The sequence below is a fragment of the Aspergillus niger genome (genome assembly GCF_000002855.4).
Source record: "Aspergillus niger supercontig An04".
NCBI lineage: Eukaryota > Fungi > Ascomycota > Eurotiomycetes > Eurotiales > Aspergillaceae > Aspergillus > Aspergillus niger.
In genome coordinates this window covers 2,379,470-2,403,890 of record NT_166539.1, presented here as the reverse complement: position 1 = coordinate 2,403,890, position 24,421 = coordinate 2,379,470, and the positions used below count along the sequence as shown (strand labels likewise).

Sequence of the window (24,421 nt, the reverse complement as noted above, 5' to 3'; positions counted from 1 at the left end):
GCTTAAGCCGTCGTGAGACCATTATCTAAAACCTTTCGCCCGCGGTGGGGTCGCTAGGCCCTGCGATCCAAGACACCTGTTCGGTCATTCTCTACTCTCGGTGGCTATTATTAGGAAACGTCATATCAGGATAGCATGATTGGGTGAGGTGGAGGCGGGCCTCGTCAGTACACCCTCTGTCATTCGATAATGGGCAACCGCGCTGGATGTGGAGGGTATAATAGCTGTGTATGCTGATGGTGGTGATCCCTGGCGGACTTTACCGCTGAAGCAGCCGCCACTACTGCAGTCACTGAGAGATGATCACTGTGACCGACACTCAGAGCGCTAATCTGATCATCCTAGGATGGATTTCTAAGCTCAATGAGAATGAGAGAGTTTCTGTTCCTGTGTGCCTGTGCCTGTCTGACCTATAACGGTACATCCGTGGGTTCCCATCAACTACTGCCAAGGTACCAAAAAAGTCTGATGTCGGGCCAGCAAATGGGGCGAACATTGGTCCTTGTGTTTCGGCACGACCAGGGATTTCTTTCTTTTCTTTTCTTTTTTTCCTTTTTTTGCCTTCGCGCAGATTCTATGGTTGGAACCAGGCGCGGCTCGGTGGAGATCCGAAACCATCGGGGACTTTGCTTTGAATCACTGTGAGTGGGCATGTCCCGGATCCCCTCCCCACTCCAGGTGGCCCACGTACCCTTCAGCGAGTCGCCAGATCCTGTTATTCTGTTATCTCAGCGGATAATTCACAGTGAGAGGCCAGAGACCCTGCCCCATGCCTCACACCTGGCCAATAGGCATATCACGGCGTCATGCCTTGTCCTGCCGACCCCGGTTCGGCTGCATTGCCACTGGCCCCGTCGGGATGTCGGACTACACTGTGTCGAGGGTTTCTAACTGGGCGGCCAGTCTGGCCGTTATCAGCCCAAGAAACGCCTCATAAATCGCATACAGCGTAAGACGTCATGGAACCTATCAGAGTCTTTCGGTCTGCTTCGGGATGTCCCCGTCGTTGAAGGAGGGGCAACAACCAGGCACATAATCCACCAGACACTGACACAATCCGGGTCACAGAATGAGTGCCAGACCATCCTTCTGCCCTTGGCCCCTACCAGACAATATTCCGATTGAGTTTTTGTGGTTCCAGGTCCAGGCTCCAGCCCGGCCTCAGAAATGCTTCGCGATTCTTCGATTCTTTCACACAGAAAGCTTGTTGCAAAACTGTCTAGGCCACCATCCCACCTATGAGCCACGGTCGCATCTGGATCCCTCAACGTGTGCATCGTGCTGACATGCCGCACATTGCCAGGCAAACCTCAGCCAGAGCGTCAGTCAGTCTTGTTAGCGATTTGGACGCGTACGTGACGGGGTGGCCTTCCTGAAGATCAGCGATCTCGCGGTGATGTCGTTGGTCGAAGAGAAATGCTAGATCTCAGTGCGGGACGGGCAGTGTGACCCGATCAAAGCCCACCAGGATCATCACAACCCTTACTACGATGGGAGAGGTTCTTCCAAATTTCACCACAATCCTTAATAATATTGCCGCCGAAGCGAAGTTGAATGACTCTGTAGTTCATGCGAGTTAATTCCGGCAACGCTGGTAGCTATTCACAGCCTGAGATCACCAAACACCGTTAGTTGTTTGTCTCACCGGGCGAAAGTGAGCACAAGCAATATGTCCTCCCGCGGCAGAGCGCTATATATAGAACACTAACCGCCGCCATTACGTAGGCAGAAGCAGTCGACTGCTTCACTTGGTCGCAGACATGAATCAGACGCTAACATTCACCGCTGCCGTTCAGACATAGAATGTCTGCCATAGATCAACTTGTTGGTTTCCACACGTCTTCCATCCCGCCATGGCGCGTTGGCCCCAAAAAAAACCAAGACATTGCAGCAGACTATCTACCACCCTAAGGAACTTCTGCGGTCAACGACTGCTGTGTTGTACTGCATATGCAGCAGGTACATTGGTGTTGGGGGACAAAAACAAAGCAACTGGAAGGGGGAAATAACAGGAGAAAATAAGCAGGCAATCCTATACGTAAGTACGTGGTACGTCGTACCTGCAGGCTGAAAAAACCCAATGCCACATGTGCACTGCGGAAGAAAAAATTCAGTTCCTGGCTGCTGCTTGCATGCGCAGATTTTTTCATCCAGTCGCCTAAACTGACAACATCGCTGGGACATCTTATCGGCTTCGGATTTCTCCGTGAGTGTACGGTCGGATTATACGCAGCTGGGGGCTTGGATATTCCATTAATCGGGGACAGAAAGAGTTGGAAGTCCCTGGAGGAATAGGGACATCTAATCTCGGCAGGGTTCGAAACCAATGCCAGAAACCTGATATTCATCGGGGCCAGACCGGGTTCCCGGCTAGTGTCATTTTGATGTTGGAAGAACCATCTCATCATGGTCCTAGAGTCAGTCTTGGCAATATGCTCACTCATCCGCACAGCCCCGAATCCTGCTGGGAAGGATGATGCCCAGAGGCCGATCCTCTGAGTCTGCTCGGACTACCAGTGTAGGGATGATTCTAGGCTCTACGGGAAAATGAACTTTGACAGCGAAATGACGACCGGGGCCTATTTGTTGATGTCAGTCCAGTGACTGTTGGTATAGAAAGCATGCGGTGTGATTGATAAAGTGGCGAGACGTGATTGATCATTCATTACGCCAAATGCTCACCTCCATCTCCAGACCTCAGCACTGGTGATTCGATTGATCTAACTATCCAGGGTTCTGCTGAGTCCTTCGCACTAGGTGCTAAGCCAGCCCGCTTCCGAAGGCGACGAGCACCACAATGCTGTCGATCGCATTTGCTCCGGAATGCTCACATTAGAATTTCCAACATGTGCCTTTGCGTTGATCAGTATATACAGTGCAAGGTTGCCTGCTATACTGTGAAATGCTCAGTGGTCAGTTTGTTAAGTTGCCTACGTCAACAAGAGAGAAGGCGTCCAGAGTGAGTGCTCTACCTACGCGCCAAAAGCAAGACTGGTTTTCGGGTTTCCTTATGGTAAAAGGCTTCAATGGTTTGCATTGATCGACCGACTGGGCTGTAGCTACGATGATAGAGTTAGAACGTCCATACGAACTCTATGAGCATGGAAAGGAGAGGACCGCACTGAAAATGCGGGAAATCACCAGTCTAGCGATCGAGCATAGGGTGGTGAATGTGACCTCCCACTCATTACTGGGTGAGTTAAATTCCGACAGACATCGGTCTCGATACTTATGGTATCCTATCGACATCTAGTCGTCTTTTAGGAAAGCAGAAGCCGGGAGCCAACGTATGCGACCGGTCCAACTTTTGGATTCCACCTAAACCGGGAATTAGTACATCCAAGATGAATGAGCCTCTCAAGCAACTTCTTGCAAGAAATTTATTCTTTTGACATATATCCAGGCATTTCTCTACAATTTGAGCACTAGTTTACACTACTGTCGAAAGTGTCAGAAATTATTATTATGTGTAGTGCAATGAGACAAACAATCGCTGCCAGGAGAACTGAATTTAACACCGACGTTTTCATTGCACTGGATTTATTGAGTCATGCACCAGGAAACATATTCGAACACTGAGGATGATGTTATCTATTGATCTTGGAAATGCCTTTCTAAGTACTCGTATTGGGCGCTTCTCGGAATGGCCATGGATCATACTTAATTCCTAGTGTAGCAAGTAAGATATATATTTCTTTCTACATACTACATCCACGGAGTACTAGTGATCGGCACTTCAATGTACTACGCAGGACATCCAGGGTCAATATGCTCTCACATGCACCTATATACATTCTACCGCTTTTCATGACATTGGGCAATTCTATTATTCTCCGCCAGTCGATGTGTGTCCAGCTCAGAGATCGCATCGACCAGAGGCTCTGGTGAGACCCACACGATATGATATTCTTGGCGGTGCGTTGAGCCTCAGGCCACAATTTGCATAATATTGCACAACATTTCGTGTATGTACATAGTCGTCCGAAAGTATCATACACTCCTTCTAAGTGTCATGCAGTTACCGACTCACAATAGTTTAGAAACACTTCGATAAACTATATTCCCTGTGTAACCCTTTTCATGCACGCTGTCCAGCGACTGTTGGTAACGTAGATAGTGTCCCTACTCGTTATTCTTCTCGACTACAGCTGCAAGAGAGGTAGAAGTACAGCCTGAGGAATGACCCCAACTGGAATGAGATAGCTCACCAGCTAGTATCAAAGCCAGATCTATAATTTATCATGTTGATGTGCTCTTGGTTGCTGGAAAGTCGGAAACTTGAATAAAAATCCGGTCCCTCCCCACCCTTGCGAAGCTTAGGATAGCCGAAGCAGCCAACCGGCGTGGAGATGTTACTAGTAGGAATGGCGGTCGCGTGATTTTGGGGCTGAGGTTGACTCCATAAACTCTCCTTCTTCCCCGCGAAAACAACCCCTTCTTCCACCTTCTCCTCCAGGACTTAATTCTATCTCTCTGGATTGGCGTCTCTCCCCGCCCCCCTTTCCAGTCATGCTGGATTTTTACTCCCGGCTCGCGGTGCTCGGCCTCCTGGCCGTGTTCGGGTACGCCTTTACCCGTCGCGAGAAACCCGACCCGCGCGAACCACCACTGGTGCGCAGCAGTATTCCCGTAGTCGGCCATCTGCTGGGTTTCTTGTGGTATGGCTTATCATACTTTACCATGATGACGTGAGTGTTGGAGTCTCCCCGGACCATCTCGGCCATTGCTAGCTAGACCCACGAAGCTTTCTAATGCGCCTGTAGCGAGAAACATGCCTATCCGATCTTCTGCCTGAATATGGTCTACACCAAGAGCTACCTGGTCACCTCGCCGAGCATTCTGCAGTCCATCCAACGGAACAAAAAGTCCCTGAGCTTTGACCCGTTCCTCAGCATGGCGGCCGAGCGCATGGTCGGCATTCGGGGACCGACGCTCGAACTGATGCGCGAAAAGCAATCGGGCGGCCAGGGATTGAAGCAGGCCGTGATCCATGCCATGCAACCCACCCTGATCGGCGCGTCCCTGGATCGCATGAACGAGCGTATGGCGCGTCTGCTGCGACCCCTGGTGGATGATCTGGCCAGCACCTCCACGGTTGACCTCTACGGCTGGTGTCGCCATGCCATCACGGTCGCCAGTACGAATGCCTCGTATGGACCATTGAACCCCTACCAGGATGCAAAGATCGAAGAGTCCTTCTGGTGAGTGACTAGAACATCTACGCGAAGTTACGCGGAACTATGGGACTGAGTCTATAGGTCCTTTGAGTCGCATCTCAGCCCGTTAATGGCGAACTTCCTCCCCTGGCTGACTGCGCGCACCGCGTGGCGAGGTCGTGAGGCGGTTGTGGCTGGGTTGGTGCGGTACTACGAGCAAGGGGGCCACGAGGACGGATCGGAGATGACCCAGGTGCGATGGAAGACGATGAGAGAGGCCGGGGTGGCCACCGAGGAGATTGCGCGGGAGGAGGTGGGTATGGGCATCGGGCTGCTCTCTAACACGGTTCCCGCCGCCTTCTGGGTGCTGTATGAGCTGTACTCCCGGCCCGATCTGCTGGAGGAAATCCGCGAGGAGATCCGCAGGAATGCGCTCCGCGTGGACGCGGACCAGCGGCACATCATCGATATCTCGGCCATACGCGACAACTGCCCGCTCGTGGTCTCGAGCTTCCAGGAGATCCTGCGCGTGCAGTCTGCATCCGCCCCGACGCGATTTGTCATGGAAGACGTGATGCTGGCGGATCAATATTTCCTCAAGGCCGGCAGCATGATCAACATGCCGGCCGCGACGTTGGGGCGGATGCCCGAGGCATGGGGAGAGACGGCGCGGGAGTTCGATGCGCGGCGGTACATGCGGTCGGATGAAAAGAATCCGCGGCGCACGGGAGGCTTCATGACATTTGGCGTGTCCCCCGTCATCTGTCCCGGGCGACACTTTGCCAGCTCGGAGATTCTCGGATTAGCCGCTCTGTTGGTGCTCCGATATGATATAGCGCCGGTGGATGGGCAGTGGCGCACGCCGCGGTTGAACTCGATGGCGGTCGCGTCGAATATGCGACCGCTCAAGGATGAGTTCCCCGTGACGGTGCGTCCGCGCAGCGAATACGCGGGAGTGCAATGGGACTGTACGGTACAACCCGGCAGTGGAGTGTTTAATTTGATGGTGGGATAGGCGTAGCATGTATTATATAGAATGGAAGAGTGGGTGGTGCAACGTGAATAGTTCCTATAAAGGTCTGTCAGGGACCACGTGGCTGACCAGTGCCATCGGGCCCATGGCTTGTCTCCATGAGAAAAAAACACTTCTGGTCGCTGCAGTCCAAAGTGAAAGGGAGTTGACTGTGCACGTGGCCTGTATCCCCGAGTCATGGCCCCGAATGGTGGGCATCGACCCATTTCAATGACTCTGATCGGATGAGTTCGTTCCAAAGATTCGTGGCTACTACGTGAGCCACCTTTGGCATCAAGACGAAGCATCATCGAATTTGGATCAAACCACACGAAGCAAATAGCACAATGAAGCAGATTCTGCGCCGGGTGCTGCAGGATGCGCCAGAAAGAGCGGCACGTGGGCCCAAGCGCCGTGCTGATTAGAAGCCCCCATCCAGCCCACGTGCCTGGCAGACTGGCAGTGGTTGTCCAAACCCCTGATCCTTTGACAAAGAGATTCAGTACGATCTCAACCAACAAAATAAACGTGTTGTACACCCACCACCCTGCTGTAAGGCCTAGCATGGGGCATAAGGAGGGGATGGCAAGGTTGCAGAGTCGAGGTTGATTGAAGTTACAGCATCCCCAACTGTCTGCACCGCGGCCGCTTATCGCGAATCAGCAGCGATGGCTCTATCGCGCCACCACCACCTGCACCATCGAATGAGCGTGCGGCCAGGAGGCAGATTGGCTCGGTCCTCTGCACGCGCCCGATTGCCCTGCAATATGAGTCTTCCTCCGAACTGCGTATATTCCTCCATTCGGGTCCCCCCCTTACTGGGGGCGCCAACAGGCGACACCCAGTGAGCCCTGCACGTGGAGCGACAGTGTCAGTCGGGCTGGATCCATGGTTGCCCCCACTTCAAGCAGAGAAGCAGAGAAGCTTGGTACCTACACGGGAGTAGGAAATCGGTCTATCTACTACGAGTTAGTAAGTAGACAAAAGTGGCTCGGAGAGACCGAATCAAAGGTTCCTATCGTGGCCTGTCGGTGGATCTCCTATCTATCCATTCCTCTCTGCTTACTTCGTAGTCAATACTAGTATCCTCCTGGTTGACGCTACCGGAGATAGCAACAGAAATTGTCTGTCAAAGTGCCCATCATGAGCCAGTGAGATGCTTGGACCTGGCCCATTCCCTCGTGCTCACGCTGTACTACCTCGAATTTGACACCATCCTCTCCTATCCCCACCACTGAGATCCCCGTTGCAGTTCACTTTCTGGCTTCAGCCCCGTTCATGGCTGGTTGATGGGGCAATTCCTTCGGACAAGCTTTGCCGGACGCTGCAGGTCACCGACTTTATAAAACCTCTCCCCCACCCACCAGTCGAGCGTCTTCCTGCTGCTGATTGTCGCCGCTGTTGGTAGGGTATCCCGTGGTCTCGTGCCCCCGGCTGGCTAACGTTGCCCCTCCTGCTGCTTCCCCCTTGCTTTCTCTCTTATTTTTTTACTCACTCCTGAACTTGTCCAAGTTAGTTATAACTGTCAGTTTCAGAGATTGCAATCTAATTCTACACAATGATGGATCGCGGTGATGAGAAGACCAAGGAGCTGGTGGTCTCGCCGCACGGTGACCCTCACATCGATGAGGATCCCTTGGCCGACACAGAGAAATCCTTCTGGGAGCGCAGTTGGCCTACCTTTGCCTGCGGTGCTGGTTTGTGGTCGGATGGATACTTGCAATATGTCAGTGATCTCTTCTCTCTTATTACGTCCAGTGTGAGGTTCAATCGCACTGACATAGGCCCCGGCTGTTAGGTCATCGGTACCGTCAACACCATGCTCGATCAAATTTATCCCAAGATCTACGCTGGCTCCACCTACAGTCAGAATGTTTCGTCCATCGCTTTCGCCGGCACCGTCGTTGGCATGCTCTTCTTTGGCTACCTCTCCGACCACTGGTCTCGATCCAACACCCTGATGGTCTCCACCGTCATCCTATTCGTGTTCGGTGCCCTCTGTGCCGGTGCCTACGGCCACAATGGCAGCCTTCCCGGCATGTTCACGGCCCTGACGGTCTATCGCTTCTTCTTGGGTCTGGGTGTCGGAGGTGAATACCCTGCTGGGTCCGTCGCCGCCGCTGAGAGCAGTGGAGAACTGGCCGAGGGCACCCGGCACCGCTGGTTCATTCTCTTCACCAACTTCCAACTCGATCTGGCATCTGTTGCGTCGTCACTTGTGCCCATGATTGTTGTGCTCGCTACCGGAGAGAACCATCTTCGTGCTGCCTGGCGTATCTGCTTAGGTCTCGGTGTCATCCCTCCGCTCAGTCTAATCTACCTGCGGATGAAGCTGAAGGAACCCGCCGAGTACACGCGCGAGAAGATGAACAAGTTTCCCGTCTGGCTAATTGTCAAGTATGTTCGCTGTCCCCTCTATGCGTTGAGAACAATTCTAACGTCACTGTCAACAGATTTTATTGGAAGCGTTGGGTAAGCCCATGAGAGAACTTAGGGTGAACTCCACAACGAAATTAACTAACTCGCCCAGTGCGTCGTCGCCTTGATCTGGTTCATCTACGACTTCTCCACCTACTCCTTCAGCATCTACTCGTCCGCCTGGCTGGCTGATATCATCGGCGATAATGCGCCCATGTGGCAGACGCTCGGCTGGAACACCCTAATCAACGTCTTCTACTTGCCCGGCTCCGCTCTGGGCGCATTTCTCAGTGATTGGTACGGTCCGCGCTACACACTGGCATTCGGAGTGTTCGTCCAGGGAGCCATCGGTCTGATCATGACCGGATGCTATCCTTACCTGGATACTCCCCACTACGTGGCTGCTTTTGTTGTGGTCTACGGGTAAGTTTATCCCCAATTTCCATTTATCTACCCCGCGCTGACCACTCCGACGACAGCATCTTCCTCGCCATGGGCGAAGTCGGCCCCGGCGACAACATCGGTCTTTGTGCAGCCAAGACCTGCGCGACGCCCATTCGCGGCCAGTACTACGGCACCGCAGCGGCCATGGGCAAAGTGGGCGCTTTCGTCGGCACCTACGTGTTCCCGATTATTGTCAAGAATGCTCCGAACAAGGTCCGCCAGGGCCAGGATCCGTTCTACGTGTCCAGTGCTCTGTGTATCTTTAGTGCTTTTCTGGCATTTTTCTGTCTACCTCATATTGGCCAGGTAAGTGTTGACATTAATTTGATCTAATTTACTGGTATGTGACAGTGACTAACTGACAGTAGGATACTATCACGCATGAGGATGCTCGCTTCCGCGCTTATCTCGAGTCCCATGGATATGACACCTCTAGCATGGGCACAACGGGCGGCCAGAGGCAGACGACGCAGTGAAAGTTTAAGTATGCATTTGATTGACGAGTTGAACGAGCTATGTCACTATGTATCCTATCCTAATTCTGATTCGACTAAAAAGTGTATTCTTTGATCATGAGCATACAAGTTACGGTACATAATTCTAATGAGTTTCTTACGGGGTTAGAAACTAAAGCAAAATTTGCAACGCAGTCTTTATTTTATCGCAATAAGTACCCAATCATCCATCTGTCACCTTTTCGCTACATAACCAGTATCTAAATAATACCGATATCTGTAGCAAACCAGTCGGACAGAGATAGCATACTACTACTCAGTGCCATGTCGCGTGAGGCAAGTCACCAGAACCGGTAAATCGCATTATTGTTATCACCATCCCCCCACTCAAAAGTCTAAACCATTATCTCTGCGTCAAATAGATAACCCTAGATAACAATTTTTCCGTTCCCGAGTGACCCTGTTTGTCTGCAGCGCAGGATTCCACGCTAAAGATCCTGCAGGAAGATTAGTAGATATCTAGACTCTGCCGGACTCACGTGCCACCACCGGACTTTCCGTTGGATTCTCCGGTCACCCCGGGAGCTGGAGGAGACGAGGGAGAGAGAAAGTCTTCAACATCGTCGCGTCGTTCCATTAACACTAAGGTATAATGTATGCTACGACGGACTGTACGTGATACCTCACCGTATTAGTCTCTTAGTTGGTCTGTCATTTCTAGTTGGTGGATTCGGAAGATAAGCTCAATCCACATGTGGGACTCCGTTCTGTTATGATACGAAGTGAGACTAGAAAGGGTGATTGAGTGAGTAGAAAGCAGTCTGATTTTTTAGTTCCCCGGGTCGATGAAGCGCATCTTCAGTGGTTATTTTCATGGATTGCCAATGGGGCATGTATTATCAGAGATAAGACAACAACAAACCAAGCTACATACCATTATCTACTCCTGGTTCTTAGCAGAATATAGTGACGGAGCAAGGTATAGTTATACATGGTGGTGGCTGAGTAAGTAAAGCACTACTGACTAGATAGTTAACAGTACTCATATCTACTAAGTAAGTATTCAGTAAAAGCTGCCATTCTTGCCAACATTCTGGCAACTAATTCAGACGTAGCTGATTCATCCACTCGTGGAAGGAAAGGCCAGTTCGTCTATGGTGAAAGACAGCCAGATTGTGCTCGTGTCTGGCCCAAGTGAACGACCTATCTACGATTCCCAGTGGGTTCTTCTTGAACATTACCTTCCGTAATACAAAGAATTGCAGGTTAAGCTCATCGCGGATGAACTCCAAAAGACGCCACCAATGGTGCTTGGTCTGCTCCTCCATGTCTTGGGGGAGAGGATCGGACGGATCATCAGGCTCAGCCAGGCTGATCGCTCTCACAGTTAGGATCTGCAAAGTGGGTGACACTGCACGAAGGAATTGTTCTAGAGTGTCCATCGGAAGTTCTATTAGCCGCAGGCGCACAGTTTGCAGGCGCTGAAACGGTATCCCTTGAAAAAGCTCACGAACACGGAAAGGTTCCCGGTAGATTGACGAAGTGTAGGGCCCGATTTGGTAGCGTAGTGTTTCGAGACTTGGGGCAACCGCCGCCAACAACTCACACAGACGCTCTGGGTGAGAAGAAATGGCCGAGCTCTCATGACAGAAGTGTAAGTGCGACAATCCCTTGAGGCAGGAAAGAAAAGATGCCCATGCTTCGGGGGTCAGTTGCATCCTGCCAAGTCCCACACCGTAGCTATGTGAGCCACAGGTCGACAGCCTCTTCACCTTTCGACCACTGGCAATCAGAGCCTCTGCAAGGAGAGAGAAAGCCAGATCATGCTCTCTGGCGATCTGTTTGTGCGGGAAGCGCTCCCTCTCGAAGTCGGGGTAGAAACCCAGCTGAGCTCTGAGTCTGCGCCAGCCTAGACAGGTGTCCCCTGTCCCTGCGGTAGGGCAATCTTGTAACCCGACCGATGACAAGTTGACAAACCGCCTCAGACAGTCTTGGAGAAGGATGATGGAAGTCGCCGAGGTCAGCGCGTGTTGATGGTCCGCCATGGCAGCCTTGTAGACGGCATAGTATGCCTTGCCATCGACTTGTTCAGAGTCCTGCTCCTGCTGGGATGTCCCCCAAGCCCCTTGGATACAATCCCACCGCGAAAGAGTCGAGTAGGGGGCGTTATATTCACCATTAAACAGCTCCGGGACAACCGTAAGACTCTCCACATGTTCGCAGATGCCCTCCTGCATGGAAAGCTCTGACAGTCGATGGAGCCCGTCGGTGGTGAGCAGGACGCAAATGCTGCGGAAAGTGCGAGTCGGCAGGTATCGGCCGTTGTAATGAAGAGCGACCGACAGGTCAGTCGAAGCGCATGCAAGGCGGGTATTCCCAGGTGTGTGCAGATTTCGGTCACCAACTCAACAGGAAGAGATATGATGGGCATTTTTGGGAAGTTAGTCGAGTGGATAGTCAGACTGTTGGATGAGATAGCTTCCTGGGTGAACCAAACTGCAAGATCTTATCAGTATGCTGTGGGATGGCTACTTACTGGACCATCTTAGAACGTGGGCGATGAGTTTGTTGAAGAAATAGGACAGCTCTGAGGACTGGCCGCCTCCCATTCAATATCTGTATTGGTTTTATCTTAGTGGATTTTATAAGTGATGCGCGTTCTAAGCCGCTGGGACTTGAATTCTGGTCGTTCACCAGATGGCCGAGCGGTTAACTTAATTACAGCACTGGAGAATTCAATCCTCAGCTAACTAGTCGAGTTCATCTAGATTAACCTTGGACGGCGGGCCGGGCCAGGGCCATAGCCAGGGAACCTCCATGGCAGGGAACTTAAAAAAGTATAGATCTCTCACAGTAGTAACATGTCGATCCGGGGCCACGGAAGGAATTCGTCAGAAGGATGAAGAATGACTAGTTAGTCAGTCAGTGAGGAACAATTGGGGCAGTGGATCCCCGCCGATCCCTTCTTTTTCCCCAACCCGGGCGGTGACCCGTGCGCGATTCAGTCATCGACCCCCGCGCCAGACTGAAGCTATTCCGACAGGGATAATATTCCTCTTTCCCACCTATACCACCATTTCACCTATCTTGAGCCTCCAGTATGACTTCTACCCACACCTCCCCTCTCCGCCTCGAGCCCGCCACCCTCGAGGACCTCCCCGCCCTCACCGACCTCTGGTACAATGCCTTCACTACCGACTCCATGCGCACCATCTGGCCCGACACCCCGGGCGTGCGACAATGGTGGCATGAAGCCAACGAGCACGACATGCGACACAAACCCGGGGAGAAATTCCTGAAGGTCGTCGACACATCCCAGAATGGTCGTATCGTCGCCTACGCCAAATGGTCCCTGCAGACGGCTGAAGAGCGCGGTGCTCGCTGGCCTGCCTGGCATCCGGACATGAATCCCGTCCATAATGATGCGTTCTTGAAGCAGCTGGAGACGTATCGCGCTGCGCTGGTGGGTGGAGGTCGACCTAATTATTGTATGTTGATTTGACGAGCTGGGATTGAAGTGTGGGTTGCTCACTGCTAGGGTAGATCTCGATATGCTCGCGACTCACTCCGATTACCGACGTATGGGGGCCGCTCGTATGCTTCTGGAATGGGGCTGTCGTGTCGCGGACCAGGACGGGGTCCCGGTCTATATTGATGCCAGTAAGGCTGGCAAGCCGGTTTATGAGCGGTTTGGCTTCGAGGATCGTAGCCATGTCTTTGGGGATACGGGTGCCTTGGCCCCTATGGTGCGGGATCCGCCGAAACGCGAGGCTTGAGGGGATACACTAATATAGAGGACCTGGTCGGGGAGTATATATATCAGTGGTTGATGATTGAGCCTGGCATAGTACTGCTTCCTACGGTTGCATTATACACCAGGCTGGGACACGGAAGAAGGATAGATATATTTATAGTACAGAACCAAGACCTGCCAACTAAACTGGTGGCCAAACCCCTACCCAATAGATACAATAGATCAGGTACTTCAACCACGCCGGACACCATAAGCTAAAATCCCACAACCCGCTCTATGTACATACTAACCTCGAAAATAACCTATAATGCTGCTTATCTATATCTTCGCCGGTCTCCGGGTTAGAGCATTCGTCAAGGTCAAGAGACTGTCTCGCTCCTGCACCGTAAACTCCCGGCGACCAGGGCCTCCCCGACTGCCATCACCGCCACCGCGAGCGCTGGCCCCCGTGAACAAGTCATCTCGCGCCTGCGACCGGTAGTCGGTGTGGAACTTCCACCGTTCCGCCAGGTCGGCGGGCAGCTGGCCTTGGAAGGCCTTGGCGATATATGCGCCGATTACAGGAAGGAATTTGTATGCACTAGTACCTCGTTAATATCGTCATTCAGACCCCTGAACTTGGGTTGGAGTACTCACTGTCCCGTACCGCCGGTCGCGACAAACACGTTTTGGTGTTCGGGATGGCGGTCAAAGATAAAGTCGCCCGTCGGGGTCTCGTTGTACCAGCAGAGACACGTCTTCTCAAATCCCCGCGACACTAACTCGGGTAGAATCTCCCCCAGTCCGGCCAGCAGGCGTTGCCGGCCTTCTTCCGGGATGAAGTTCGCGCGCTGTTGAATGGCTTCGCTGGGTGGGGAAGAGATGTCGGATGAGGACAAGGTGTAGCCGAAACTGTGACACGCCACCTTCAAGTATCCGGTCTGCTCATTGGGCGGGAAGCTGAAGAAGCCCGTGGACAGATTGAAGATGATGGGCAGGTCCTTCAGACGCTGGACCTCCTCCGGCGTGAGGCGTACAAATCCGACGATCTGCGCGGTGGCCACCATGGTGTTCCATGAGGGCACCAAACTGGCAGTCCATGCGCCTGTGGCCAGGATGAACTGATCGGCGGTGATGCGCCCGCCATCGATCGTTCGCACGGCAGTCACTCGGCCATCCAACCCTTGCTCCAGGCTTGTTACATGTCCATGGCAACCGGTAACAAAGGAGACCCCCGCGCGGATGCAGCGATCGCGCAGGCCGGTAATGGCAAGGCCGGCATCAGCCCATCCAGCGGCGTTGTTGTAGAATCCCTCGAAGCCTGCTCCGATGGGAGTGCCCGACACTGTGGGAAAACGAGCTTTCATGGCGGCCACACTATCAAGGGGGTGCCATTCGCAGCCCATATCCGTGAGGATCTTCTTGGTCTTGCGTATGAAGTCGGATCCGCCCGCCGAGACGAGACTGGCAGGTCCTGACTGTTGCGCCGTCCAGACACATGGGGTGCGATGGAAGGAGTCCGCATAGTCGGGACTGGTATTCCAAAGCTCGTAGGCATCACGGCCCATCTTTGCATAGACGGGATCGCCATAGTCGAAGCGAATAACGCGCGAGATGTCGTTGCTCGAACCATCGGGGACGGGCGGCATGGACCGATCCATCACTGTAATCGAGGAGAAGCCATCCTCGGCCAGGTGCAGGGCCGTGGAGAGGCCAAACACGCCGGCTCCCACGATCACGACGGACTGTGTCTTGTCCATATCCAAACTAACAAGAACATATTATCCAGGTATCAGAATGTAGAGTCATGGGACCCTCCCCCCCTCCAGGCCAGACCCCAGATTCTTAATGTGTTTTGAGACCAGGCATTGGTCGTTTGTTCTGCCCCGGCTGGGAACCGGGACCCGAACCGAGTCCGTCTTGGCCTGCGCCCGCAGCACTTGGATTCCTTCTCGTTTGGGTGAAGGTATCCTTGGATGTGGGGGGATTGGCTTGGAGGGATGAATGGCACTGCAGAGGCTAACCGTGGACCGGTTCCGTGGTGGAGAACTGATCATGCAGTCCAAGTGGCCAACTGAACTGGTGAACTGGCAGCTCCTCAGCCGGCTGACAGCTCAAGCTTTCCCTAGACCGGAAAACATTCAGTCCAAAGATTAAGGTAGACTAATAATAATCCTGATGGATGCAGTCTCTGGGGCTTGATTTCCCAATCGAGTGATGCATGTAAGGGGCCCCTCTGTTTGTCCCCTCCATCACAGGATGAGTTTCATCAGTCCGGTTCATTCTCCCTTATCGCTCCGTATCTGATTGCCAGCCGGCGGATCGGGCAAGGACCCCATCTGCCGGCCGTGTCTATCTCTGCCTCTGTATCAGGACCACGATAGTGTAGTGCGATGGGATAGGGCTGGATGTTAGTCCCATGCATCGGCCAGACGAGGAACCACGGCTGCCATCGCCGCCACGAGGCGTTCCGGTGCCAGAGAATCAAGGCTCCGTTCCGACCTCCTGATCGCTCTGGAGCCGGTGGACGGCTATGGAGCCGCTGCCAGGAGGGCTGGGCTGGGAGAGCGAGGATATGATAGAGATAACCAGATAGCCAACTGGGTATAAAGACAGTATCTCATCTCATCCTCAAGTCTGGTAGAACAACAACGACCCAGATCAATCTCCACAGTTCAGTCTTGAAACAACAAGAGCCTCTTTCCAGAGTCATTCACATACATTCAAACACGACATTTTAGTCTACACCCTTGGCTTGTACCATGGCATCTGCACTGTGGAACTACCTTGGCCTCCGCGAGGCCCCCACTGCCCCTACCAATGAGGCCGTGCGAGCCCTGCCCGCCTCGTGGTACACTTCGCAGGAGATGTTCGAGCTGGAGCGCCGCGCCATCTTCTCCCGCAAATGGTTGCTGACCACTCACAAGCTGCGCCTCCCCAATACCGGAGACTGGCTGCAGTATGAGGTGTCGGGCTTCAACTTTGTCCTGGTGCGCGACAAGGAGGGCAACATCAACGCCTTCCACAACGTCTGTCGCCACCGCGCCTTCCCCTTGGTGACCGAGGAGAAGGGGTCCGCTCGCATCTTCGCCTGCAAGTACCATGGCTGGTCCTACGGCCTCAATGGCAAGCTGGCCAAGGCTCCCGGCTACCAGGACCTCGACGGCTTCGACAAGAGCAAGAACAGCCTGCTCCCCATCCACGTGCACATCGACGCCAACGGCTTCATCTGGGTCAACCTGGATGCCGGCGAGCAGCCCGAGATCTCCTGGGACGATGACTTCAAGGGCATTGATCTGCAGTCCCGCTTTGCCGATGTCAAGTGGGAAGACTACACCTTCGACCACACCTGGGAGCAGGACGGCAGCTACAACTGGAAGATTCTGGCCGACAACTACAACGAATGCTACCACTGCGCGACTACGCACCCGGACATCCCGGCCCTGGCCGACTTGGCCACCTACTCGGTCGACACCAAGGACGGCGGTATCATCCACGACGCCCACTCCAAGCCCGACCAGATCGCGGCGGGGCTCAGGATTGCCAGCACCTACTACTTCCCCAATGCCTCCATGACCGTTTCGTAAGTGGACCCAGTATATAAAGACACCCCCCCCCCCCCCCCCCCCCCACCAGTTTCAAAATCCCTAACCGTTTCTCTGCAGGCCACACTTCTTCTTCATGCAGCGCTTTGTCCCGATCTCCCCCACCCGGTCGGTGATGAAGTACGAGGTGTACCGCAACAAGAACTCGAGCGACGAGGACTTTGACCTGATCAACACCATGTACAAGCGCATCATGTCCGAGGACAAGTACCTCTGCGATCTGACGCAGAAGAACCTCAATGCCGGAGTGTTTGTGAACGGGGAGCTGCACCCGAAGATGGAGAAGGGCCCCCTGTATTTCCAGAAGGTGGTGCGCGACGTGGTGACGGAGCACTTCCAGCGCGAGGAGAAGGAGGGTCAGGAGTACTGGCCGGCTCGCCAGCGCGTGCCCAAGGAGGCCGCGACGAGTGCGCAGGACATGCAGTTCTGCTCCAATCTGGGGTGTGGGGCGGGTAAGGAGTGCTGCTCGAACATCGGGGCGCAGCCACCGGCAGCGGTCGCCTGGTGAGGGGGTTATTGGTTCCTCGAAGGATCGGCAAATTTGGGAAAGAAGAGAGTTGTGCTATGATTCATATTGACGAGTTTTGACACATTTTTGGCAATCAGGTTAGCGATCTTTGTTTGATTTTGAGATATTGTACCGATTTAGAATAGTTTCTCTTTTAGCATTCTGCAATCTTTAATGACGTTCGACTGAATCAAGCTGTCAGTTTTTTTGTCGCGTAGTGCGTGTAGATAAGTAAATGGTGATCAAGAGGAGGAGATGGAATGGAAGGGCGGAGGGAAAGATACAGGGAGGACCAGCCAAGACGGGAAAAGCAGCCAAAAGAGGGGGGAAGAGACTAGACCACGTGCGCTCACCTGACCGGTGGGAAATTCACTCGGAGTTTCTCATGGCAAATCCGGGATACTAAGCAAGGACTAATGAGTACAAAGATGTTGAAGGTTACTTAATGATGATTTTAGGTTATCCCGGGTTAGTCACAGTGTCTAGTCCCAGTTCTTTTTGCTTCCCACGCCTGGTCTGGAATGTCCAACCGTCCCCTTCAAGTAGCAGACGCCCCAAAACCTGGACAGGGCGACGGGTCATGGCGGGGATTCCCAAGGACTGACAGGCCCAGCTGACCACTGGGGATGGAGAGAGTATTGGGTGAAAGTATGCGAGGGTGGCCATGAGGTACTACTAGCTACTATGAATAGCCCGGCCGCCGTGAATCGACCAGACTCGGCTTATCTTTCCATCGACACACACCGGAGATATGTGACAGTCGACGGGGAGAGTGGCAGATCCACCCTTCGCTGCTTGCTCTCCATCCAGGGAAGAGACGATAGTAAGTGACTACGTACAGTACCCGTACGGTACTACTACTACTTAGTAGATAGCGATAACCCTTCCACTCCCAACTGAGCAGTGACAGTTCCCAGGTTCCACTGCCAACCAACCTACAGTACCCTCTTTCTCTCTCCCCCCTCCTTGCTCCTTGCAGCTATTCGTATTATTGGTTGCTGCTTATCCCCCCCAACCCTCCCGCCTAGGTCCTAGTAGATAGTGGACACCCGAGTATATGCTCGCTCGAGCTCTCTCGTCTCTTCCTTTTCTAATCCAAAATCCCCTCCTCCGTTTCCCCCTCCTCCTCCCTCCCCCTCTTTGTTCCCGCGGGCATCGCGTCCCGTAGTCATCCCCCCCAGCATCTTTTCCAACCACTTCCTCTCTGACTTCTCCTCCTGGGACATATCATGACGCCGCCAGAGGGACAGCGTCGGAGGTTACGATCTAATCATGCTTGCTTGAATTGCAGGTACGAAAAACCCAAAGACTTCCTTGAATGATCTACCAAGAAGAGCCACTTACCAGCGAGGACAGAAGGAAGAAGACGCGGTGTCCGGGCGAGAAACCGGCCTGCTCGTGCTGTGTGCGGCTCAACCAGCCATGCTCGTATACACCCGTCACGAGGACGTCAATAGGCAGCCCATCCGTGGGTGCACCCGAGCTCCCCTTGACTTGGCGATTGCTGATTAAACCCCCTCTCCAGAAAGATCGGCTGGCAGAACTGGAAGAGAAGGTCAATCTCATTCTAAACGGTAATATGTAGGTGTTTTCTCCGCGCGATATTTTCCGGAGTGTAAGGGACTCATCAATTATCGCAGACTCGCTCGATCGACAGGTCCGGAGACGAAGTTATCGCCACCATCCCCAAGACGCCGCGATTCTCACACCCCATATCCTGTAGCATCCGGCCTGGGGGAGGGCACAACCCCTCATTCTTCCCCCTCCGTCATCGCCAGAGCGATCAATCTCTACGTGGAGCACTGTCACCGGCAGCCGGTCTGGTGTTTCGACTTTGACGGGCCAGGGGAGCCCGGCTCTCTCCCCGAGGAGCTGATTTGTAGTCTGTTGGCACTCACCTTGCGTTATTTACATGAGCAGGAGCAGGGACAGCACTATGCCGACGATGCAAGGACACTCATCATGCTGCGCATCGCCAATGGGACGGTGGAGCTGGCCACGATCGAAAGTTTATGTCTGCTGTCCTATTCCTCTTTCATCGGTATGTCTATCCCGGGGTGGTCAAGTAATGTGGGAAGCGATAGAGAGTGACTAATGCTATATTCTTCTGTTGTCGCAGATGGCAATACACACCTCGGGCAGTTCTATCTAGGCCTGGCGTCCCAGCTCTGTCGGGCGGCCATGCTAGATGTTGCGGTCGCCTATTCACCCGATGATCCACATATGGAGCGAAAGAAGCGGCTGTTCTGGAGTCTACAGTTGCTCGAGCAGTCATACGGCCGACAGACAGGAATCTTACGCACATCGACCGAGATCTGGCGCCCACCATATTTCGCTACGGATGGCGACCAGGACAGCCACAAGGCGACAGTGCCTCCGTCCCCGCCCATGCCGCAGGACAGCGTGGGATGCACGAACCCCCACGACACGGGCATCTGGAACATGAGCATCCAGTTCGGGTGGGTCTGGAGCAATGTCCGGGGCTATGTATCGGACTGTGCGCGCAGCAGAATGAAGGAGCCCTGGCGGCACGAGTCGATGTACTCGATGGTGCTCTCTGACCTCACGGAGATCGAGAACCGGACGCCCCTCTGTCATCGCTATGATCACGTTCAGTTCTATGAACGTACTGGCGAAGAGTTATCCTACGAGCTGTCCTACTGGGTGCCCTGGTTGAAGTTGCAGTTCATGTACCATGCCATCCTCACGGTGCTCAACCACCCGTTTCTGTACATCATGGCCTCACGCCAGAACCCCAATCTGGCCATCCCGAACAGCTTCTGGCGACGGTCCTCGGAGCTGGTGGTGCTGCATGCCACCTGGATTGTGCGCTTGATCGACATGGTGGTGGAGAAGGAGGTGCGCCTGTCCGATCCCTTTTTCGCCCATGTCGCCGCCATTGCCGCCACGGTGCAGCTGTACTACTGCTGTGCCGGGGACCCTCGTCTGAAATACAAGTCGCGGGTGGACTATGCCAAGTGCCGCGAGTTCCTGAGAACCTTTGCCACCACATCGCGGGCCTGCGAGGGCCTGGTAGGTGATCGTCATCCCCGGTTTGTAGAATGAGCAGCTGACTCCGTTTCTCTGCAGCATCGCATTTTGGACCAGATGATGCGCATTGCATCCGGCTCGGAGAACGTCGACTACGAGACCTGGCTCCCGTCCAAGATCTACTTGAGTATCCCTCTCATGTGGGACATCCTACAGTTCAACAGCACGAATCGGTCGGCGGGCGGGAGGGCCGACGGCCGCCTGCTGCATTCCTCACTTGCAGCATCGGCAGTCGGGCAAGGCTCCGAGGAAGATTCGACCCTTGAGGTGATCGTCACGACCTCGCCGGAGGTGACGGTCAACACGGCCGACGGGGGCCAAGCAGTGCCTCTGCCCCTGTATCGGTCGCCAGCGACCTCCAAGGCTAACGCGGCTGCCACCTCCATAGTGCGCGACACCCTCGTTGCGCCGATTGACAGTCTGATGGTCAATACCCCATGGCTCTGGGCCGATTCGGCTCCACTGGGCGACATGGAGAGCTCCCTGGGATATGCCAATTCCGGTCCGGGCGGCGGAGATGCGGAGTTTTCATCATGGTGGAATCTAGGCAACCTGTGAACCGGTCGAAACTTACGTGAATACCTAATACCAAGAATAGTCTTGCTTCCCGTTTTGATTCGATGGAGATAGTATGGCAACACACTCACTCTCACACACACAACCCGAGCGGAGACGTCGAAACCCGGCCATCGAGAGGGAGAAAGACAGACAAAGTGATAGCAAACGACAAGGATGAGGCGTCCCGACAAACCCCGCACGCACAAAAGAAATCCTCATCGTCATCCTCTCATCTTCTCCTCGTCTCCTCGTCTCCTCATCCTCCCCCCTTGGCTACTCGCCCCGCCTTTCAATCCACGGTCAACCTGGCAGTCCCTATGCGAGTTCTCCCTCTATTTTGAGTCTCTTCCCCCCATGAGCGAAACCCTCCAACCAAGAGACCATACGCGACACCCGTTCTCCGACCGATAGAAGCGAGGGCCATCGCCAATCCAACGAAGGCCAAAGCTCCTCCTCCGTAAGACGCGCTAGGACCCGCCACTATTTAGCACCGCATTGCCTGTTTGGGTCATCTTTTCCCAGGGATCCATATTTTTCCCCCTCGCGACTTTGCCTCCTCTGGATAAGATACGATGCGTCCGCCCCATCGGCCCGCCACCTGTTCCCCTCCCTGTCTTAGCGTCCTGCCCTTTGTTTGTTGTTGGGATGCCGGTAGCTTCAACTCCTTTCAACGCATGTCATCTCGAACAAACAGCCGCGTCGGCTCCGCTAGTTAGTCGGGTTTGATGCCGATCCCAGCCCGGACGTCTCGGAATGCCATGGAACTTCCTTCTTTGGACTGATAGAGCGCAAGGAAGACGACATTTGGAGCCCGGTACTGCAGATGTCCAGCAGTGGTTTTTTTTTTGGTGTGGTATGCTGCCTCTTCATGCTTATCGGCCATGAGTTTCCCGCGCAAACCGCGTCACCCCGAAGCAGGGGTCCGCACATGGCCACCTGCTCCATTTCCCGATGCCTGCTGGTGGACAGGCGGGCAGAGGTACGATGTCGCCTAGTATGCTATCAGATCTGCACCGCATACCACAATTCGCCAGCGCCAGTGTTGCAATGGTGATGCACTGACTTGACTTTGTGGGATGGCATAATTCTTATCCCCCTCCTTTACTCTCTTTTCCCCTCTTTTCATCATTGATTCGAGCCAATTCAGCTCCCCTGTCCCTACCAGCCTGATGGGGGCCATCTGCTGCTGTGGTAGCATGGGACGATATTGGGACATACTAATTCTTATACAGATTGCCCAAGCTTGTCCCTTGGTGCATATTCCCGTCTCAACATTAGTTGTTGTCTAGATTATCTAATATCCTCAGGCTGTCTAATATCTACTGATGCTCTTCAACCAGACCACGACTTCTACGACAACGAGCTCTGCAGCCATTCATGGGCCTGGCCATAAATCTCCTCACACACCTTTTTCCGGTACGCTCTTTCGGCCGCAGTTCCCTCCTGCCCATGCGTGAAGCCATGCGTACACCCTCGGGCCAAAGTCCACTTGTACGCAGCCGTCTCGAAAGGCGCCTCTTGGTCCTCTTTGTCGTGCAGTCCCGCCAGACGGTGGATCATCTGCTGGGCCTCCAGCCGTAGCATATCCCACTGGGCCGCAATCATGTAGATGCGCGGAGGCAGATCTTCCGGTTTGGCATACCAGGGACTCAGCAGCGGATCGCGCCGGTTCTGTCCCACACAGACATAACCCCAGTCCAGAGCCCACGCCATCATGCCTATCTTGTCCAAGGGCCCATCCGTGTAGGGGCGGGAGGCTAATTTGACGGGCGGGGGATGGCCAAAGTCGACAATCGGGTAGTATACGACGGCAGCCTTGACCCGTCCATGCAGAGGAGGCAATTGTGACACCGACAGAGCCAGATTCCCGCCCGCACTGAACCCCCCAATGGTGATGCGATCGGGATCAATGGGCAGGGACTCATCCGCCAGCACGTCCTGGATCTGGGCGACTAGATCGTAGGTGGCAGTGGGGAAGGGATGTCGGGGCACGCGGCGGTAGTCCAAGCTCACGACCAACATGCCGGTCCGCTCGGCCCAGGCAACGCAGAAGCGGTCATCCACCTGGGCGTCGCCCACGGCGAAACCGCCGCCATGGATGTTCAGGTATAAGGGCAGCAGCTCTCCCGTGCGATAGTTGGGCGGGAAGAAGATATGGGTGTTCAGCATGGGGCGAGATGGGTAGCGACGGACGAAGGTGGGCTGGTAACGCCGAGGAGGCTGCCTAACGAGGCGCCGATAGTAGAAGTAGATGGCCGCCAGGGATTTCAGCAGCCATAGTCGAATGAAGCAGTCCACGCGGTGCCAGAAAGGCATGCGCACCTTCCAGAGAGGGGGAGGGGATTCGGCGGCGGTGGTGTCGGCCGGCTCCTTCATGGGTGCAACTGGCTGGTGAGACAGACGGAGAGGAAGACACTGTCTGTCTCAACAGAAAAAAAAGTTCACGGAGGGACAGCAATTAGCGCGTTGTGGACGGAATCCTTTCCAGACACACAGCCTCCCCGTCCGACTAGCGCTCCCGTAGTCACGATATTGATAAGTCCAAAGCCATTATCTCCCACCCCAACCCCCAACGATCTCATTGCGTTAAGTAGTTGCATCGCGCAGAGAGACAAGAATCACCGCGTAGTCACATCTCACAATAGCCATATTTCACCGCTCCGCACACGCTGGTCCAAGGAGAAGGGAAGATGATGTGTGACCGTCTTGCAGTGGCTGACATGGCTGGATGAGCGCAAGAGATTGTTGAGAATCGACTGTGGAGGCCTGTTAAGATTGATCAAGAGTCAGAATTTCCATCTTGTTTTTTTCGCAGTACTAATCAGTAGTGGAGAATACAGAGAGAGAGAGAGAGAAAAGGATCGATGCGAGGCTCGAACGCGAAGACTGACCTTCTTCCTTCTCCTACCTGCTCAATTGAAGTTCTGGCAATTGACATCGAGTGCTTTGACAAGAGTCCAATACTTATTTGGTCACTAGTTAGTAGAGAAGTGTTGTGTTTCTGTGTCTCTCTTTGGCTGGACTTTCCCCGCATCTTGCTTACCTCAGCGGTTCCTTGTCTCCGCATCTTCGGTCTCAATTGATTTTCCCATCTCCTCATCTTCTCAACTACTCCTACTTTCGTTTTTGTCTCCAGGCCTCCATCTCTGTCCACCCTCTTTCTTTTCGTCTTGTATCTCCCGCCGAGCGCTCTTATTTGAGTCTACCTATTCCCAGAGTTCTGCCGGATTGGGTGTTTATCATGCCTGCAAGGCTCCTTCCTGCTTCTCCTTCCCACACTTGGGCGAACGGATGAAAGTGGGTTCCTTTATGTCATCATAACATCATAACCATCAGCAGCTTCTCCCCTCTTCTTCTCCCGATCAGCCTCAATGCTGCCCACACTATCAGATTCTGCTTCTGATTTCTACTTCTCGGTCACTCTTATCTTCTGGTTTCCTTCTCGAATCTTCCCAGATCCCTCCTTGCCGCTTTGGTGCCA

The 24,421-nt window shown here is 53.8% G+C and overlaps 12 protein-coding genes across 12 annotated transcripts; 8 read left to right on the top strand and 4 right to left on the bottom strand.

Annotated features, from left to right (window-relative positions):
• Positions 1-120: 120 nt before the first annotated feature.
• Positions 121-3,188, bottom strand: An04g09880 (hypothetical protein; the record flags this gene model as incomplete). Its single annotated transcript, XM_059747789.1, has 11 exons — positions 121-265; positions 411-551; positions 641-712; positions 801-930; positions 1,049-1,309; positions 1,466-1,598; positions 1,710-1,772; positions 2,061-2,493; positions 2,670-2,816; positions 2,973-3,053; positions 3,142-3,188. 11 exons carry the CDS (start codon positions 3,186-3,188, stop codon positions 121-123), a joined length of 1,653 nt encoding a protein of 550 aa, XP_059600716.1.
• Positions 3,189-4,509: 1,321 nt separating this feature from the next.
• On the top strand, positions 4,510-6,218 carry An04g09870 (uncharacterized protein; the record flags this gene model as incomplete). The annotated part of the gene is made up of 4 exons (XM_001402306.3): positions 4,510-4,688; positions 4,764-5,201; positions 5,259-6,084; positions 6,192-6,218. 4 exons carry the CDS (start codon positions 4,510-4,512, stop codon positions 6,216-6,218), a joined length of 1,470 nt encoding a protein of 489 aa, XP_001402343.3.
• A 195-nt stretch (positions 6,219-6,413) lies between these two features.
• On the top strand, positions 6,414-7,576 carry An04g09860 (hypothetical protein; the record flags this gene model as incomplete). The annotated part of the gene is made up of 5 exons (XM_059747788.1): positions 6,414-6,445; positions 6,546-6,758; positions 6,790-7,110; positions 7,321-7,360; positions 7,439-7,576. 5 exons carry the CDS (start codon positions 6,414-6,416, stop codon positions 7,574-7,576), a joined length of 744 nt encoding a protein of 247 aa, XP_059600715.1.
• Positions 7,577-7,726: 150 nt separating this feature from the next.
• Positions 7,727-9,506, top strand: An04g09850 (uncharacterized protein; the record flags this gene model as incomplete). The annotated part of the gene is made up of 6 exons (XM_059747787.1): positions 7,727-7,927; positions 7,967-8,565; positions 8,622-8,640; positions 8,699-9,009; positions 9,066-9,336; positions 9,399-9,506. 6 exons carry the CDS (start codon positions 7,727-7,729, stop codon positions 9,504-9,506), a joined length of 1,509 nt encoding a protein of 502 aa, XP_059600714.1.
• Positions 9,507-10,438: 932 nt separating this feature from the next.
• An04g09840 (uncharacterized protein) lies at positions 10,439-12,094 on the bottom strand (the record flags this gene model as incomplete). The annotated part of the gene is made up of 3 exons (XM_059747786.1): positions 10,439-10,486; positions 10,727-11,889; positions 12,022-12,094. The coding sequence occupies 3 exons, from the start codon at positions 12,092-12,094 to the stop codon at positions 10,439-10,441; spliced, it is 1,284 nt and encodes a 427-aa protein (XP_059600713.1).
• A 491-nt stretch (positions 12,095-12,585) lies between these two features.
• Positions 12,586-13,261, top strand: An04g09830 (uncharacterized protein; the record flags this gene model as incomplete). Its single annotated transcript, XM_001402302.1, has 2 exons — positions 12,586-12,973; positions 13,029-13,261. The coding sequence occupies 2 exons, from the start codon at positions 12,586-12,588 to the stop codon at positions 13,259-13,261; spliced, it is 621 nt and encodes a 206-aa protein (XP_001402339.1).
• A 296-nt stretch (positions 13,262-13,557) lies between these two features.
• Positions 13,558-14,978, bottom strand: An04g09820 (uncharacterized protein; the record flags this gene model as incomplete). Its single annotated transcript, XM_001402301.1, has 2 exons — positions 13,558-13,819; positions 13,876-14,978. 2 exons carry the CDS (start codon positions 14,976-14,978, stop codon positions 13,558-13,560), a joined length of 1,365 nt encoding a protein of 454 aa, XP_001402338.1.
• A 1,002-nt stretch (positions 14,979-15,980) lies between these two features.
• Positions 15,981-17,331, top strand: An04g09810 (uncharacterized protein; the record flags this gene model as incomplete). Its single annotated transcript, XM_001402300.3, has 2 exons — positions 15,981-16,801; positions 16,884-17,331. 2 exons carry the CDS (start codon positions 15,981-15,983, stop codon positions 17,329-17,331), a joined length of 1,269 nt encoding a protein of 422 aa, XP_001402337.1.
• Positions 17,332-17,566: 235 nt separating this feature from the next.
• On the top strand, positions 17,567-18,162 carry An04g09800 (hypothetical protein; the record flags this gene model as incomplete). Its single annotated transcript, XM_059747785.1, has 3 exons — positions 17,567-17,691; positions 17,743-17,799; positions 17,901-18,162. The coding sequence occupies 3 exons, from the start codon at positions 17,567-17,569 to the stop codon at positions 18,160-18,162; spliced, it is 444 nt and encodes a 147-aa protein (XP_059600712.1).
• A 1,131-nt stretch (positions 18,163-19,293) lies between these two features.
• Positions 19,294-20,940, top strand: An04g09790 (uncharacterized protein; the record flags this gene model as incomplete). Its single annotated transcript, XM_001402298.3, has 3 exons — positions 19,294-19,372; positions 19,451-20,364; positions 20,422-20,940. The coding sequence occupies 3 exons, from the start codon at positions 19,294-19,296 to the stop codon at positions 20,938-20,940; spliced, it is 1,512 nt and encodes a 503-aa protein (XP_001402335.3).
• Positions 20,941-21,763: 823 nt separating this feature from the next.
• On the top strand, positions 21,764-21,994 carry An04g09780 (hypothetical protein; the record flags this gene model as incomplete). The annotated part of the gene is made up of 1 exon (XM_059747783.1): positions 21,764-21,994. The coding sequence occupies one exon, from the start codon at positions 21,764-21,766 to the stop codon at positions 21,992-21,994; it is 231 nt and encodes a 76-aa protein (XP_059600711.1).
• Positions 21,995-22,290: 296 nt separating this feature from the next.
• An04g09770 (uncharacterized protein) lies at positions 22,291-23,256 on the bottom strand (the record flags this gene model as incomplete). The annotated part of the gene is made up of 1 exon (XM_001402296.3): positions 22,291-23,256. One exon carries the CDS (start codon positions 23,254-23,256, stop codon positions 22,291-22,293), a length of 966 nt encoding a protein of 321 aa, XP_001402333.3.
• Positions 23,257-24,421: the final 1,165 nt, after the last annotated feature.